Source organism: Pleurodeles waltl, chromosome 10 (genome assembly GCF_031143425.1).
Source record: "Pleurodeles waltl isolate 20211129_DDA chromosome 10, aPleWal1.hap1.20221129, whole genome shotgun sequence".
Classification (NCBI taxonomy): domain Eukaryota; kingdom Metazoa; phylum Chordata; class Amphibia; order Caudata; family Salamandridae; genus Pleurodeles; species Pleurodeles waltl.
Window position 1 is genome coordinate 765254512 of NC_090449.1, and position 16420 is coordinate 765270931.

General features: G+C 40.6%; 1 protein-coding gene across 1 annotated transcript in view; it reads right to left on the reverse strand.

Moving 5' to 3' along the window:
* MYO3A (myosin IIIA) overlaps positions 1–16420 on the reverse strand; it is a 1274985-nt gene that overhangs the window by 456872 nt on the left and 801693 nt on the right. Inside the window, exon 28 of the mRNA XM_069211361.1 lies at positions 10560–11352. Coding sequence (XP_069067462.1) covers positions 10560–11352 — 793 coding nt within the window. The remainder of the gene's footprint in view (positions 1–10559; positions 11353–16420) is intronic.

A 16420-nucleotide genomic window follows, 5' to 3' on the forward strand; every position in this document is an offset into this window, starting at 1 on the left:
GCCTTAGACATTCTTTTAGCTAAGAGTGGAGGGGTCTGCAAGATGCTCAACGAGCGTCATTGTTGCCCATTCATTCTGGATAACAGTAAAAAGATTAGAAGTATGCTTACTAACCTTACTAGAGATAGTATAGATGTGAAGGATTTGAAAGAACTCGGTGTTTGGGAGAAATTTGGAAAAGGAATTGCCAGAGTTGGGAGTTGGTTTACCAGCATTTGGAATGGGGTACTTGCAAAAATATTGATGGGTCTATTAATTGTTTTGGTCTGTCTATTAGGATTATGGGGGGCATGCAAAATTAATGACAAAATAAGAGAAATTGGACTAAAAGAACCAGGAGAAATTAAGAAAGTGAAAGAGAGAAAATGTTTAATGAAATCTGGGAAGTTCACATAAAGGGCAAGATGTTGAAATGAGTATTATGCGCAAGGTGAAAAATTAAAGAGTGAAAGGACAAAGGGAAAGGTTTGTGTGATGACGAGTGTCATCAGAGGAGGGACTGAGAGAGCGTAGTTTAAATATTACATATACTAGACGTGAAATACTTATATTAAAGATCAATAATGCTGCATAGAAAACGATAATAATTAGAGTAATGCTTAAAATATGCATCTGAAAATTCGACTATAACGTGTGTGGTCAAAATTATATACGTAAAGCTAACAATGATAAGTAAAACTGTTCATGCTATGATTTGTATTAACATTTATGATATCACGTTTGTATTAAAAGTTCATAGGCCTTAAGTTAGCGTAAGTTGTAGACTCGGCTGCCTAGCTCTCATATTAAAGCATTTCTCTCTGTTTTTCAGTGTGCTGACTTGTAAAGGGCCATGACCCTGCAAAATATTCTTTTCTTCCAACTCGGTAGATTCATGTATCTTTTGTGATACCGTTCCCATCCGCATGCTTGCTGCTTTGGCATAACTTTATATACAAAATAGAAACAAAAGTAAATGAAAGAATGTACAAGGACATTTGACAATGGATAAAGGAACTTATGACCCGAGAAACGTGCCAAAACGGTGAAGTAACCCAGGATGTGCCACCTACGAAGACGTCAATTATGAAGACCAATCAAAGTGTTGTAAATTATCGTGGGGTGACAATTGAAATTACCTAATGTATAATTTGATAGGTTAAAGATAGTGGGTATAGTAAATGACCAATAGAGTTTTGGGGGAAGGTGATACAAAAAAGGGATAAAAACTCATGGCACAGAAGGGACAGGGGGAACTAGGTAGGGAATGCTGTCGATTTTATCCAGAAACTTTGTCACTCTGTTTGGTGATTTTGAGACTTAATAAACTATCCTCACCCATAGACTGCCCTTTTATGCTTCTCCTCCTTATGAGGGAAGTGTCCCTTGTCCTCTAGATGAAGTAAAACGGATGGCGATTCGACTGATGTCCTGAAGACGAAGACTGATCCTGTGTGCTGACTAAATCCTTGGAGAGTAATTATGACAATGCTATTGTAATCTGTCTGCTTGCTTTTCCTTTCTAGGTACCAACTGCTGTATTTTTTAATAGAGGCCATAGTTAGATGTTTTCTAAATTGGTGTTCTAAATTATTTTGCATGAAGCCCAACATGCTGATGCTAATTAGTGGTTAAGATAGGTGATCACTCTGACTGACATAAATAGACAAAGACTGACGTTGCGCTATGCTGAACTGAGACTTACGTAATATTCTTTGTATCCTGATCTATGTTTACTCCGTGTTATGTTCTTATGTTTGTGATTCTCGCATTAATGAAATCTTATCACAGTTGCCATGTTGTGACTATGCTCTTATGCTTCTTGGTTCTGAGATTGACACTTCTGCTAGTAGATTGTAATCAATAGGGAATAAAATTCATAAAATTATATCAAAGGGTGTGGTTATTCATGGCTGAAAGGTCATGGTTGCGTTGACAGTTTGATCAATGTCTTTATCCAAAGTAAAGTGTATTGTGGTGATAAATGTTGGTGACATCATTGATATATTGCTTGACATATTGATCAGTTATCTCGTCCTACGGTGTCTCACCACTGGGTCAAAAGATTCATTGGCCTAAAACGAGTCCTATTGTGTATAAATTGACATAAAGGGACGCGTTAACAAAGGAAACAGGTGTTTGGGAAAAGGCTGGGAAAGGATTTGCTTAAGTGGGAAATTGGTTTAGTCAAATTTGGAATGGGATATTATTATACATCATACAGGGAATATTAATTGTGATTGTTTGCAAATTAGGAATATGGGGTTAATGTAAATTATGTCAAAAGATAAAATTGAAAAGATCTCAAAATAATCAGAGGAGGGAAGAACAAAACAGAGAAATAATTTATGGGAAAGAATTGAGGAGGAGACAAAATACAGCAGAAACTGAATTGTGCAATGATGGTAAAGAATGGTGTGATTACATATTTAGTCATCAGAGGAGGGACTGTTGAAGCACAAATGCTAATATGAAATTATAAATGAATGTTTATGTGTTTTGATTAACAAAAAGTTCAGAGAGAAATGAATCGTAGAGAAAAAAATGTGCACGTTTGAAAATGTGCCCACAAAGAATGACAGCCACTTATACGAATTTCTATTAAAATGATTAAAAAGGAGTGAAAGAATGAAAATGTATAATAATAATAGTAATGTGCCATAATGAGGTGTATAATGTATGTTTTGCATTATATTGTAAAGTTAACTTAGCCGAAGTTGTGATCTAGTTTTTGCCAGGCCTCATGCAGAAGCTGAAATATTAGAGCATGCTGGAGGAAAGCAACCATGTTAAACGAACCTTGAACCACCCAATGTTAAAGTCTGCTTAGCTAGAATTTTCTGCAATGTACCGACGGACAGAAGATGATGGAATCAAATTGATACAATTATGTGTAGAGTAGACGAGATGTACTTTCCCAGGACTCAAACAATAGGGACACAGACTGAAGAGGAAGATGCAACATTTTCGATACCTGATGCACCGGATGATGAGGACATCGTACAGTGAACCAATCAATGAACTGAGAACAGCGAAATACTAGAATTCATAGATTTGTAGAATTGAATGTATTGGGTAGCGTCACATATGGTGATTAATTAGGAATTAGGGGGATGGACTGAAAAACTCTAATAAAAAGTCATGACAAGGGGCTAAAACTTCAGATGTGAGGGGAGAATTGATGATGTCAAGAGACGCGTTTCGAGATACTGTCATTGGGCTCATGCGCTGACAGCCTCATAGGTTGCTGATCAATTAATGACCTGAAGACAAAGACTAACTTTGTTGCTGATCCATTCCTTGGATAGGTAGCTATGACAATGTTACTTCTAGGTACCAACTGTGCTGTTTTTATAGTTTTCTCTTAGCTAGATGTTTTCCAAATTCACGTATCTAATTTGTTTTTGCATGAAGTCCCACATGCTAAATGCTAATCTGGGTTATGTAAGATTCTTTGGGTGACGTTGACAGTGACAAATGATTGAGAAACTGATTGCTGAACTTTGCTATTGATGTTGACATATTCATCTTTGTTAGCTTATGGTGAAGCCTTAGAGAATATGTTCTCTCAAGTTCTGATCAGATCATGTTATTGGTGGTCGCTAATAAACGAATTCTGAGCTAATTGAATAAAGTTTGAGTTAACCACTAGAATTGTAACTAATAGGGAAATAAAAATTGTTAAATGTATATTGAGTTGTGGTTATTCATGAAATGTTGATATCATTGTCTAATTATTAATGATTCTTTTGGTGATTATTGATGAGTTATAGTGTATATTGATAGCATTGGTCACTATATGGCTAGGATACTCAATGCGATCCAAAAGGTTAATTAGCCTATACACGTCCCCTTGTATGTTTACTTACTAAGTACCAGGCGCGCAAGCATTCTCATCTTCCTATTTTCCAAGGAAGGTAGTGCTCAATGCCAATATTTATTCTCAAATTTAAATTATGTACAGTAGTTTTTGATATTCAGTCCCCTCCCTTAGCACTAACCTCTTATCCAGATAGAGAGTGATTTCACAGCCTCTTTATCCCCTTTGCTAATGAATGATGGTGACTAAAACATCTCCGGGCGGCTAAGATTCAACATAAGCTATCCAGGGGAAAACTAAATCCTTGTCTAACTGAAGGCATTCTCCTATAATATCCATATTGAATATCGACTCAAGGTTGAGTCATAATAAAATCCACAGTAAAGTTAGGGCTAATTTAATGCAAGTCTCCAAGTAGGGCAAACAAAGCTTGCCATGCCAAATGAAATGCAAGCTATTGGGAGGTTAGTTCAGTAGACGCCTGAAGAAAAGATTCTCTTCTATCTCTAAGGGGTCGGTATTAGTATAACCCCAGACTCCTGCACCACAGAAGATAGTAGCAGCACTCCGGGAACTATAAATGGATGTAAGGTGAGCCTAGGCCTGGCACCCTACTGGCCAGGGAAGACTCAGGAGCACACTTTCTGCCCTAGTTAACTTTAAGGTACTAGCTGAGATATGGGAGCCCCATGTTTCCAAGCTGTCAAGCACTACCTAAATAAGGAAAACTGTGCATGCTGTCTAATCGCTGTTCCCCCCACATACTCTAAAGGGCACCCTGCAATAATTAGGGGCACAAGCCATGATATGTGACTTAAAGCTGGTCATCAAATCTAGATTAGCCATAAATGGAACAAAGCAATCCACCAACCAACAAAGTGTGATAAGCATGCGAGCCATGAGAACCACATCTTCGGTGTGCAGTAAGGCAGAAATAGCCACACTGCCTATTTCTGGAACATATCTAGGGGTATTCAGTAAAAAGGATTCAGGTTATTAATATATAAGATAAACAACAGTGGGGCCATCAGGCCACGTTCTAGGCTAAAAACTTTGCTAAGCTCTATCAGGGCCAAAATTTAGCCTGGTCCCAAAGTGTGCACAAACATTGTAGCAAGGCAACATCAAGGCCCAGATCCAGCAATATCCTCCATAATTTAGTGTGGCTCATGCTTTCAAAAAAAGTGGATAAATTCATAACTGCTGCGTATTGTTGGGCAGCGCCTAGCAATGGTGTATTTTCCCACGATGAGGTGGAGAGTAAGGTAGTGCTCCACTGTACCCAGTCACAATTTGAAACTGTAGTGACTAAAGAACAGTACATTATGCTCATGGGTCCATTCCCGCATCTGATTAAAAAAAAAAACCTGTTAATGCTTTTTACTGCAATATCTATCAGAGAGATGTAATGGTAGCACCCGGGTTCAACCTATTACCATTCTTGAATATTGGCACTATTGTTGGGAGGGACCAAAATCTTGGTAAACTTTTGAGGGACAAGTTATTATATTCATTAGTAAGAAGAGGTGCTCAAACCTCCGTGGTACACTTTGTGAGACCAATACACATCCCATCTGGCCCAGGAACTTTAGAGCTAGGGCTTGTAGAAATAGCACTATGATTTCTTTGACTGAAAATAGTAGTTTATGGTGGTGTCCCTGCCAATGCCCTATATGGGTGCCAAGTGAAGGATTGACAGCAGGCGAGCAATATATGCTGGTGAAGTGATTGACCCAATCATTGGCATTAACATGACAGCATCACTTCTTGTCTGGAGCTTCCCTTGCCCCACATTGCCTAAGAGAGGCCCAAAAGGACTTGAGACCATTTTGGTTAGCACCAGTAGTAAGGCAATCCTAATCCTCATCTTTAAATCCATCCCTCCTTCTTTTGATTTGCTATTTATACTGTTGTCTGACACTCGCCAACTCATGCGGGATCATAGGCCTGACTAGAAGTGCCTTTCTGAGCTGCCTTTTGGCAAGTGAACATGATGAGTCAACCACCTAGTTACCTTGTGATTTCTCTGCACCGGCTTTAAAAGGGATGTTCTAATATAACAACAAAGCACCCCAAAGTGACACTGAATTTTGGGTCTATTGTTCATATCCGAAAGACACTAAAGGAAAGTACTCATTTACTGGCAAAGCAATTTTACCTGACACTCACTAGGATTTTGCATGTGCCAGTGCAACCTTAGACCCCACACTTATCCCGAACAGGTGGTTGTTCCAGGGCCTTCAGTGGTGAAGTGATTCTGCAACGGCAGGGACAGTGCTGCAAATAAGGCATTATAATTGCTATCAGTAGTTTCCCATATTTCGCCACTAGTAATGCAGGGTTAGGTTCTTTCAGTGACAAATATACAGGCAATTATTGTTGTGTGACCCACTCTCTCAAAATGTGGGCGGATACTCATCACCATTATCCAAATATTCCAATGAACTTGCCAAATCGTATGTCAAGGTACCTCCAAAACTCTTCCTCCCTCTGATCTTGCTTCATAACTAGATAAAGTGGAGCATCAGTTCGTACCTCACGAATCTCGGGGCACGTTTTCTGTTCAAATCTCCACATATCATACAATTTGGTACAGAAGTATGATGGTCGGATTACAAATTTGCTATAAAATTGAATAGGTGCATAGAATTACTATTATCTCGATTAGTAAAATGATTATTATAAATGTTTATCAGATAAAGAGTCATATGTCCCCCCCATATCAGTTAGCTGAAAATGAGTTACAAACAAATCCTTTTTGAGTCACTAATCCTGTATCCCATATTTTCTGAAAAAGCCTGATGTCATACTTTTTGATGAAGGATCTCCATTCTGCCTTCTGTAATCCGGGCCCTAGCCTTGTGACATTCCAACTGCTTTATGACAAAAAAATGGGAAAGCATAAGTAGAAGCTACAAGATCAAATAGGGTGGCACAGGATATGGTGGAGCCCTTGATCTCAGACAGGCCAAAATGTGACGAGAGTCAATCAATAGAATTTAAGTCTGGTAAAACACCAAAATGGTTTGAGGTAACAATTGAGTCACTAGAACTAATGTAGAAGTTTGGAGCGGGTTGTGACATTTTCAAAAGAATATGGTTTGCCAGGTTCCATGTAGCACTAAACGTTCATGTGGTTTATAAAAGTATGCCAAGGACATGGTAACAATCGGTGTAGCTGAATGAGCCCAACTTCTAGGCTATGTAAGTTCCTAGGGTAACTAGCAATACTAAACTTGATAATAATACAGTCGCCCTGGATGTCATTCTGTGAATGGCCAATCTAGCTCACTTTCCTCATCATTAAAATGTTAGTGCAACTGGACATCTGGAAACCCCTAAGCTTAAATAATCAATACAGTACTTTGTTACGAGGTCAAGCAAGGTTTCTCTGCAAAGACAGGATGCCCGTGAGAAAGAAGACAAACGGGCTAGCAACGGGGGAAAGATCAGTACTTTCCCTTCTAGGTACGACCATGATTCGATTGGTTTGACCCAGGCTACAGTCTAAGCTGTAAGTAAATGATACTGATTGGAAATTTCCTTCCCATCCACCCTCCAAAGCAACATTTAAGGACGACTCTGGGCCATCATGTGTATACATACATAACAGTTTCCTGTCCTTCACATGGGTGACTTTTATCGCCAGTAGCCTTAAATTTGGGCCCCCCTTGAGTTAAAGTTTTCCCCAAAGTGATAGTAGAGGACCTGTCAGGAAGTGGTACAAAAGATGGGCAGCTAATATGAACCATTAATGCCATTGATTTTTGATCCCTGGGGGAACTCTGTTCTAAAGTTCAGGATTTCAGACAGCACTCAGCTGGGATTCAATTTGTGCAGCCACAACAATATAGCTTACAGTAAAAGGATCTTTAATTAGCTCCCAGGAGAATCGTATAGGAACTGGCCCCTACTGTCTCTTCCTTTTCCTATTAGGTGGCGTTTACTAAGGGAAAGCACCTCAACAGTGGTAAGTTAAACAAGACTTGGGCCAGGCTCGAAAATATTCTCAGAGATGTTATTCATACCTATAAGGGAGACTGCTCCTACAATCCCATCACCTCCTCTGCTGAAACTTTGAATGTAATTTCCGGGCTTTATGTCCAGTGAGAGTCTGCACCCTGTTAATGCAATTTTATTAGAGATTGCTCTTACAGCTCTCTCAAGCATTTTTGTCAATTATAGTGTGCTTAAAATGTGTAGTGCTTCACCAGGAGCTCTCCTTTTCCCCATATTAGCAACCAATTATCCAGAAAAATTAACTTGTAAAAAAAAAGTTGAGAGCTAGAACTTAGACAGTAGACCCAGCCCTGCCTCCTCCTCCAGCGGGATTCGGGGCATTGTGGTTCCAGGCACCTTAATAAGACTGAGAAGCATCCTGCAGTGAAGGTAGCACTGACATTGTAAGAAGTGCTGGGAGGAAATGTCCCATCTTCTCCTCCAGTGAGACTCTGGGTGTTATGGTTCCAGGACCCAAACGAGGTTGGAACGTGTCCCTCACTGCAGGTAGCATTGGCGATGTAAAAAGCGCTGGGAGGTAATACTACAACCCCTCCTCCAGTGGGATTCAGGACATTGTGGATCCCATTCCCCAAAAAGGCTGAAAACCATAGTTCAAGACGTTTGTGATGGTAATTTCTCTACAGTGGCATGGTGGGTCACAAATGATAGACTGGAATGCATCTCACTGTACGCTGAGATTAGTTTGTGTCCCATTGATTACTTTGTAGTTTGTTTGAGTTGATGTCCTACATGCAACAGGTATCCCTAAACATGAATCCCGTGCTCACTGTGCGAGAAGACTCAAGCTACATTCTACTGAAGAGCTCAAAATAGGACAAAACTAGCCTGAGGTTGCATGTGGTCTCTTCTGGAGGGGGTCTCTCTGGGAAGTTCTGACTTCCACAAGGTGGGCTTCTCTCTAAAGTGGCATGGTGGGTGAAAAACAATGGACTTGAATGCTGACAGTGCAATTGCGGAGATTAATTCAAGAGTTCCATCTATCTGCTTGTTGTTTATTGCATATTCAGAGACAAATAGCTAACATATTAAAATTGACTTCCTTGAAAAAGAAAACGGGATTCCAAATTTAAACAAAACATAGGACCTCATTACAACATTGGCGGTATTGACCACCTACCGCCACGGCGACAGCTGGCAACATACCACCACTGTGGCTACCAGCTGTCTACACGTATCATGACCGCCGATGGTATTCTGCCAGAATGCCGGTGGAACACCGCTGACGGTCCTGGAGGCGGTAAGACGGCATTGCTGACAGCAGCACCGCCACGCCAGCAAAACACCGCTGACCGTATCATGACCAATGATACGGTCTGGCGGTGTTTTGCTGGTGGACGCTGCTGCTGACAGCAGTGCCACCGACTGTCTCCAGCCGGAGGACCCCCTGCAAGCAGGTAAGTCGGGTTCTCTGACCGGAGAGGGTGGGGGGGTGTTGTGTGTATGTGGGGGTGTGTGTGCGTATATTTTGGTATGCCCTGCATGTGGGTGTGAGTTGTGTTGGATGCATGCGTGAATGAGTGATTGTGAGTTGTGAATGCATGTGTGAGACAAGGTATGTTGGTGTGTGCTGCGGTGTGTTGGTAAGTATGTGTGCATGCGTGGGTGGTGGTGGGTATGCATGTGTGTACATGGGTGCGCGCGTGGGTGTGTATATGTGTGGGGAAGGAGAGTGAGGGGGGGTTAGGGAGGACTCTGGGGAGGGGGGCAGATGAGACCCCTATCAGTGCCAGGGAAGGGATTCCCTGGCACTGATAGTGCCTACCGCCATGGTTTTTGTGGCGGTAAGTTTGACATGAAAACCATGGTGGTAGGCCAGGTAGTAATCCCGAGGGTGGGATTATGACGGCCGGCAGGCTGGAGACCGAAGTCTCCAGCCCAGCGGCCATTACCACCCTGGCGGTCGGTGTGTTAAAGTGGCGGTCTTGGATGGAGGTAACCGCCAGGGTCAAAATCCAATTTTTTTTACCGCCGGCCTGTTGGCGGTATTACCGCTGCTTTAACACTGACCGCCAGGGTTGTAATGAGGGCCATAATGCTTTAACTCAAAATATAGGTAAAAAAGGAGATATGCTGTAATCCTGTTTGGATTTGCCATCGACCGCTTGCCCATTGCAGCCAAGTTTAGTAGTGCCCTGAGGCATGCATGTGTTAAGTTTGGATGCACTGTGCAGCCACTATGACACTCAAAGAACTCTGACAACTGAGCACTCTTTCTTCATTAACGATGGGCATGTATATATCTTCTGAATCTTCAACTACAAGCTGAGCTCAGCTTGTGTTTGTTTGGGGAATAAAAGAAGGATGCAAAAACCTATAACAGCTTTGTTTGGCTGATGTTCTACCTACTGATAGCAAGATTCCAAATGTTCAAGTAGGAACAGAATGTATACATTGCCTTTAAATGTCCAGCATTATCATGTATCATATAGCTACATAATCGCTGTTGCTTAATTCCAGTTTACATATGATGAAACTTGAACTATCATACATATATTATCAATGGATAATCACGAAGGTAGAGGAGAAAAAATATATTTTTGAATACAGATGGAAACAAATCTAGAAAGGAAATAAAGCAACACGTTTTCCACAGAGGGGGCGCTAAAATCAACTGCTTCACACCAACATAACACTAAATGTACTTCAAAATGTAGACCAACATATCTAAAGGACACTAACAGTACAGCAGTGTATTAAAAGGTTCCAGGCCATTTAATGATACCAACTGGTTTCTTACCTGAGAAGTAAAGGTAACTAATTCACGTTCTTCCGTCTTGAAGCTATTGTTGTGTTCCTTCTTAGCCTGGTGAGATGCCCTCTCATTTTGTTGAGGTGTGCTTTTGCTGGGTAGTTTACCATCTGTTTTCAGTTGTTCCCTTTGCCTATACCCCCGGTAATGACTTTGGATTACTACTGCTGCATTCTCTTGCTCACTTTGATTTTTTGTTTCGTTTCTGTCCTGTATTGAGTCTTTGTTTACTAGTGTTATATCCTCTGCATTCTCCTCGCTTGCTTTTACGTGGTTTTGTTGTTGGCTCTCATTAGAATCAGTTGTCACTTGCACTGAAAGTTTACTAGTATGGTGGCCTTGATCCTGACCATCAACCAGATCCTGGTCTGGTGATCTGTTTTCAACGCCCGCTTTATTTTTCTTTGCAGGTATTTTCCCTTCTTCTCTCAATATCTTCCTATCGTGATATCCACGATAATTACTTTGAATAACTATAGCAGCTTTTTCGTTTCTCTCTATGGAAATGTCATCCTCCTTCTCTACATTTTGTCTAGTTTCTATGCTTGTGGGTGGTGACACTTCCTGTACAGTTACATCCTGATGTCTCTCTTTTAGTTTCTTTCTCTCTCTGTATCCTCTGTAGTTACTCTGAATTAAAATAGCTGCTTCATCCTTACTGGCGTCAGTGTCACAATTCTTAATTTCTTTGTCGATTTCTTTGTTTTGCACAATGTCGTTGTCTTCTGTTATTGTATCAGGAGCTCGATTTGAATTGTGTTTTTTCATTTCCATTGATTCCCTAGAAAATAATGAGAAATGTTACAATGCGAGGAGAAGAAACAGCTGGCACAGTATGTTTTACATCACTGTAGAAAAAAGTAAATAAAAGAAATCCGATGAGCCAATCAATGTTCAGAAATTCATAAAAAAACAATATTAATTACTATAAGCAACTGGAAAGAAATGTTAGAGCCGGACAGCCAAATAAAATGCTCCCTTTGAATGCATTAAGCAATGCTTAAGGCCCCTAAATGGAGCTTTCCGTGACAGCCAGCTCCCTGCGTCAATGCTATGTTGATGCGCCCAGCACACCAGCACTCTTTTCCAGACAGAACAGTGGTGGAACAGTGGTGGAATTGTTGACCAGCGCTAAAAGAAAGCTGCATCTGGTCAGAGCGGGGCAGCTCCTGATTTGTGTCCAGTTGCACTGGTTAAAGAAATACCTTCCTACCGTTGAAGTTTCTCCATACTGTCTACACCCCACACTTTGTCAAAGGGAAAGACGAGCCCTTTTGTCACATAAAAGGAGGAAAAAAGAGCTAGGGTGTGTATTTTTTGCTCATGTTACAATCTGTCTGCTGAGTGCGTGCTGCAATACCTGCTTATATTTTCCTTTTTCCCCATAGCAAATATATTTCATCCTATGGATAAAGTCCAGCCCCTACACCAATTTTGGCAGTATTCCCTTCTTCCAATTGGAAATTGGTACCCTGCAAAGGGTACGCTTCTGACCTTTCTATTGTTTGAAAGGGATGTAGAGAAGCTTGTGATCAGTCACAAAAGCTTAGGTTTTTGAGTGTGCACCGACTCACTGGGCATTCAAGCCCTAACCACCCAGTACTCACCCCTTCATAAGATTTGCTCACATGGAGATCTTTGTGTGAATAAATCTTTTCACATGTGTAAACATTTGGGAAATCTATCAGTAGTGTCTTCATTTCGCCTTTTTGCCACTACATACAAATAGCATGCCTATATTGTATTTTGACTGGAGCTAAATGTCATGCCATTGGTTTGGTAGCGTTGTTTAAGATTTTAAGTTAAGATTTTGAATACTGACCTATGTACAAATAAGTCAGTTCACAAAACACTGAATCATAAGGGGATGGGAATGGTAGAATGTCCTCCCCAATGAATATACATTAGGGAGTTTGCAATCAATTTTGCAACTCGCTACAATCAGCCACTATCACAGGGATGGTGCCCTGCACAGGCTAGCAAACCATACAAGTTTGTGATTGTGTTAATTAAAGATTTTTTTTTTTTTTTTTAATGTTGCCCGTTTTCCTTAAAATAAATGGGACAGTTTCTAAAAATAACTGTTTTTTCGAAACGTTTCACAGAGTATCGTTAGTGGTCCTGTGGATCACTGTCAATCCCTGAAACATTTTTCATGATTCACAAAGGGAAACTTTTCAATGTTTTTCAGCAAGACTATGGTTGCAAAACAAATTGATACAACAAGTGGTTAGAATCACTACTTGGAAGAGGTGCCAAACATGCCCTTTCCAAATAGAATCTGAAACCATTTCTAAACTCATTCAGTGATTCCAAATAAAATAATATTAATTTAGTACATTTGAAAAAGGGTTTTAGAGTTTGCAAACCCTCTGATTTACCTAATCAGAGGGGTTGCCAGCACAAACACTCAATGGACATGAGGCCCCAAATTGTGAATAATTCCTCTGTAGTCCCGAGTAATTAAAAGGAGAGTGGCTTGATAAATGTCCCTTTAATCCCTGCTACAGGGTAAACTTTAAAATATGGTCCATCTTGTGTCTGTGACATCAACAGCCAATCTTCAGACAATGCTGATGAACTTATGGATATTTTGAAACTAACCTTGCTTTCTTCCTACCAAGACCCACGGCTCATGCCACAGTGCCTCATGCCCTGAAACTGTTGGGGTGGAATAATGGTTTCCCTAGGAAAAAGGCAAACACCTACTGGGTACCCTCCTCATTACTCTGAGACTATGGAGAAGTGAAAGTTTCCTCTGGGCTCTCACCTAAAAATTGTACTGATTTGTAGCATGGTGAACTATTAGATCATGCGGATGAAAGGTTTGTAACATCACCAAATGGCAGATTTGTGTAATGTTATGTGTTCTTCTTTGTGGTGGTGCAGTGCTCTTTGAGGCAAGGACCTATGATTTCTTGTTGTGTTATGAACAGTACTAAAAACAGCAACTTGATGGTAACACCATTGGGAGATTGATCAACTCTGAGAATGGATATCTATCTATATCTATATTCACACAAAAAAAGAAAAGTTCATAGGACATTATAGTTAGATTCAGATTATACGTGCACAAAACCATTGATATTCAGCTGTTATAGTTAGTTCAAAAAACAATAACGTGCCCTAAAATAACTAACTTGCACCCTCACCATGCAGTTTTCTCATCAATTTTACAGCATATGATACAGTGATATTATCAATGATGTCATAGAAAATGTCATGTAATATCTTGAGTAATTAACAGTACATGGCTAAGGCGTGAGTTATTGTTATCTTAGGGCATGAGTTATAGCTTCTTGAAATAACTAACTATAACAGCTGAATTTCTAAGTTGTTTTTTTAAATTCTATTTCCTAACTTTAAAATCTCTGTAAGCTTTGTTTTTTTCAATGAATTTCTATGTTTTTTTAATGCATCGAGGGGGTTGACCACAGGGCCTGGCCTGCGACCAAATGCTCGTGTGCACCCAACCCCCATGCATGCATCCAATCACATGCCATCCCCAGTCTTCGAGGGAAAAGCAAGGAGAAGGTACACAAAAACTGGGGGTGTTGTGCATGCCTCCTGCTTACCTTTTGCCCATTCTCACTGTTTTCTCCTTGCTCTCAGCCATGTTTAGTGTGTGCCTGCTGCTTGCCATTCCCTCCTTCTCACTGCTTTCTCCATGCTCTCAGCCTGGTTTTTGTGCATGCCTACTCCTTGCCTTTCCCTCCCTCTCACTGCTTTCTCCTTGCTCTCAGCCCCATTTTGTGTGCACCTGCTGCCTGACTTTCCCTCCTCACTTCTTTTTCCTTGCTTTCAGCCCCGCTTTGTGCAAGCTTGCAGCCTGCCTTTCCCTCTTTCTCACTGCTTTCTCCTTGCTCTCAGCCCCGGTTTGTGCGTGCCTGCTGCCTGCCTGAAGCCGAGTCTCAAAATGGCTACCATCATTTCCTGATGTTGGCAGCCTCAGCATGAGATGACCGTGATCCAGGGCTCTAGATACCTAGATTTCTTTTCTCTTTAACATCTCGAAAACTACTGAACAAATTTACACCAAATAACGAAAAAGCATGCCTTCTGGACCCAAAGCTACCTTTCTGTCAATTTGGTGTTATTGCGTTGTTTGGTTCGGGCTGTAGTTATGTTCAAAATCCTTATGGGAATTAAAATGGAAAACACTTTTTTTTTACCCTCTTCGTCTCGACCCTTGTTTGATTGATCACTCCGAAACTTTCCAAGTACAAGTCCTTGGAGCACACTTTTTTTGTAAAATTTAATGAAGATCCGTCAAACGCACCAAAGATATAACCACGTCAAAAATGCTTTTTCAATGGAAACTAGGTCCTAACTATAACTACCTACTGGTAGTTTTTATTTTGCTAATAACTTTAGTGCCATTTGATGAATCTTCAGGAACTTTTCATAACTTACACTTTGATAAGTTCAGCTTCTGTCTTGAAACTTTCAGGGTGATCGGTCAGGCAAGGGACAAGAAAAAGGGGGGGGGGGGGCAAAAACACATTATCCCCATTAATTTTTCCATAGGATCTTTAGACACGCCTATAGCCCGAATCACTGAACAGAATTACACCAAATTTGGCACACACATAGATTCAGTTGCACACATCATGCTTTTTGTGATTTCGTGAAAATATTTTCAGTAGTTTAGGAGTAATTTAAGGCCAAAGAAAATAGATATATAGGTGCGTGAATCCACACACCACAAGAATAATCTGATTGGCTAGCTGCAACCTGACAACAAAAGTTGCGGTCGCCATTTTATTTGTTGCATTGGCTCTAGGATGGAAAAAGAAGAGAGAAAAAACAATAAGGGGCCAGGATACAGGTATCCTGACCACATAGGACACCTTGTGGGCAAACATTGCCTAGTTTTTGTTGTTGTCTGATTTGCGAATCAGTGGACCCACGGAGGATTCGCAAATCCACTTGAGGATTTGTGAATCCAGAGAACAACTGAAATAAAACCAACCGCTGTCTCCAACTCATTCAAGGTTTGGGTGCATGCAGACGGTTTGGCCGCTGGGCCTGGCCATCCAGGCCCGGTGGCCAAAACCCGCTGTGCACAGCCAAAGGTAACTATAACTTGTGCCTTTGCCATGTGCAGCTAGTTACTCCACATTTTATATCACTGATGACCCCTTCTTTGGCATCTTTGATATTATCACTGCAACATTTGCAATAAAATTATTGATCAAAAAATGTGCATGGCAAGGGCGCCAGTTATAGTTAACTGAGGGTGCGAGTTATAGTTACTTGAAATAATTAACTATAACGCCTGAATTTCAAGGTTTTGTGTGAGTCAATTTAGAACCTAATGACTACGTCCCTGTAACCTTTTGTTTCCTCATTGAAAAAAAAAAGAAAAAAATATATATATATGTATGTATATATATATATATATAAAAAAAATCATAATCTCAGGGCACCCCACAAAATGGCAGCTGTGCATGATGGTGATGCTTATAACAAATGGAGATCTTGGCTCATTGTGTGGCCTCCTCACAAATGGCAGCCTCGTGTGGTGTTGATACTCCCTCCAGAAGGCCATCCTTCAAAAAATTATTTTCAAAACAAAATAACGATCTTGGGGGTAATTGTTTACTACTGAAAAATGTCAGTCTTGCATAGAGGTGGAATTTTCCATAAAGATAATGACCTTGGATGGATTGGTTGTGGCTTTCTAAAAGATGTAATTTTGCGTTTGTGTGGCTCTTTACAAAAACCACGTGATCTGATGGAGTTGTCACCAAATTGCAGTATGTGGTGCTAGGGCTTCTCAAAAATTGGCAACCTTATCTAAGTCTACTGCTTTACATAAAATGGAGCTGGCTAGTAGTAGAGAGTGA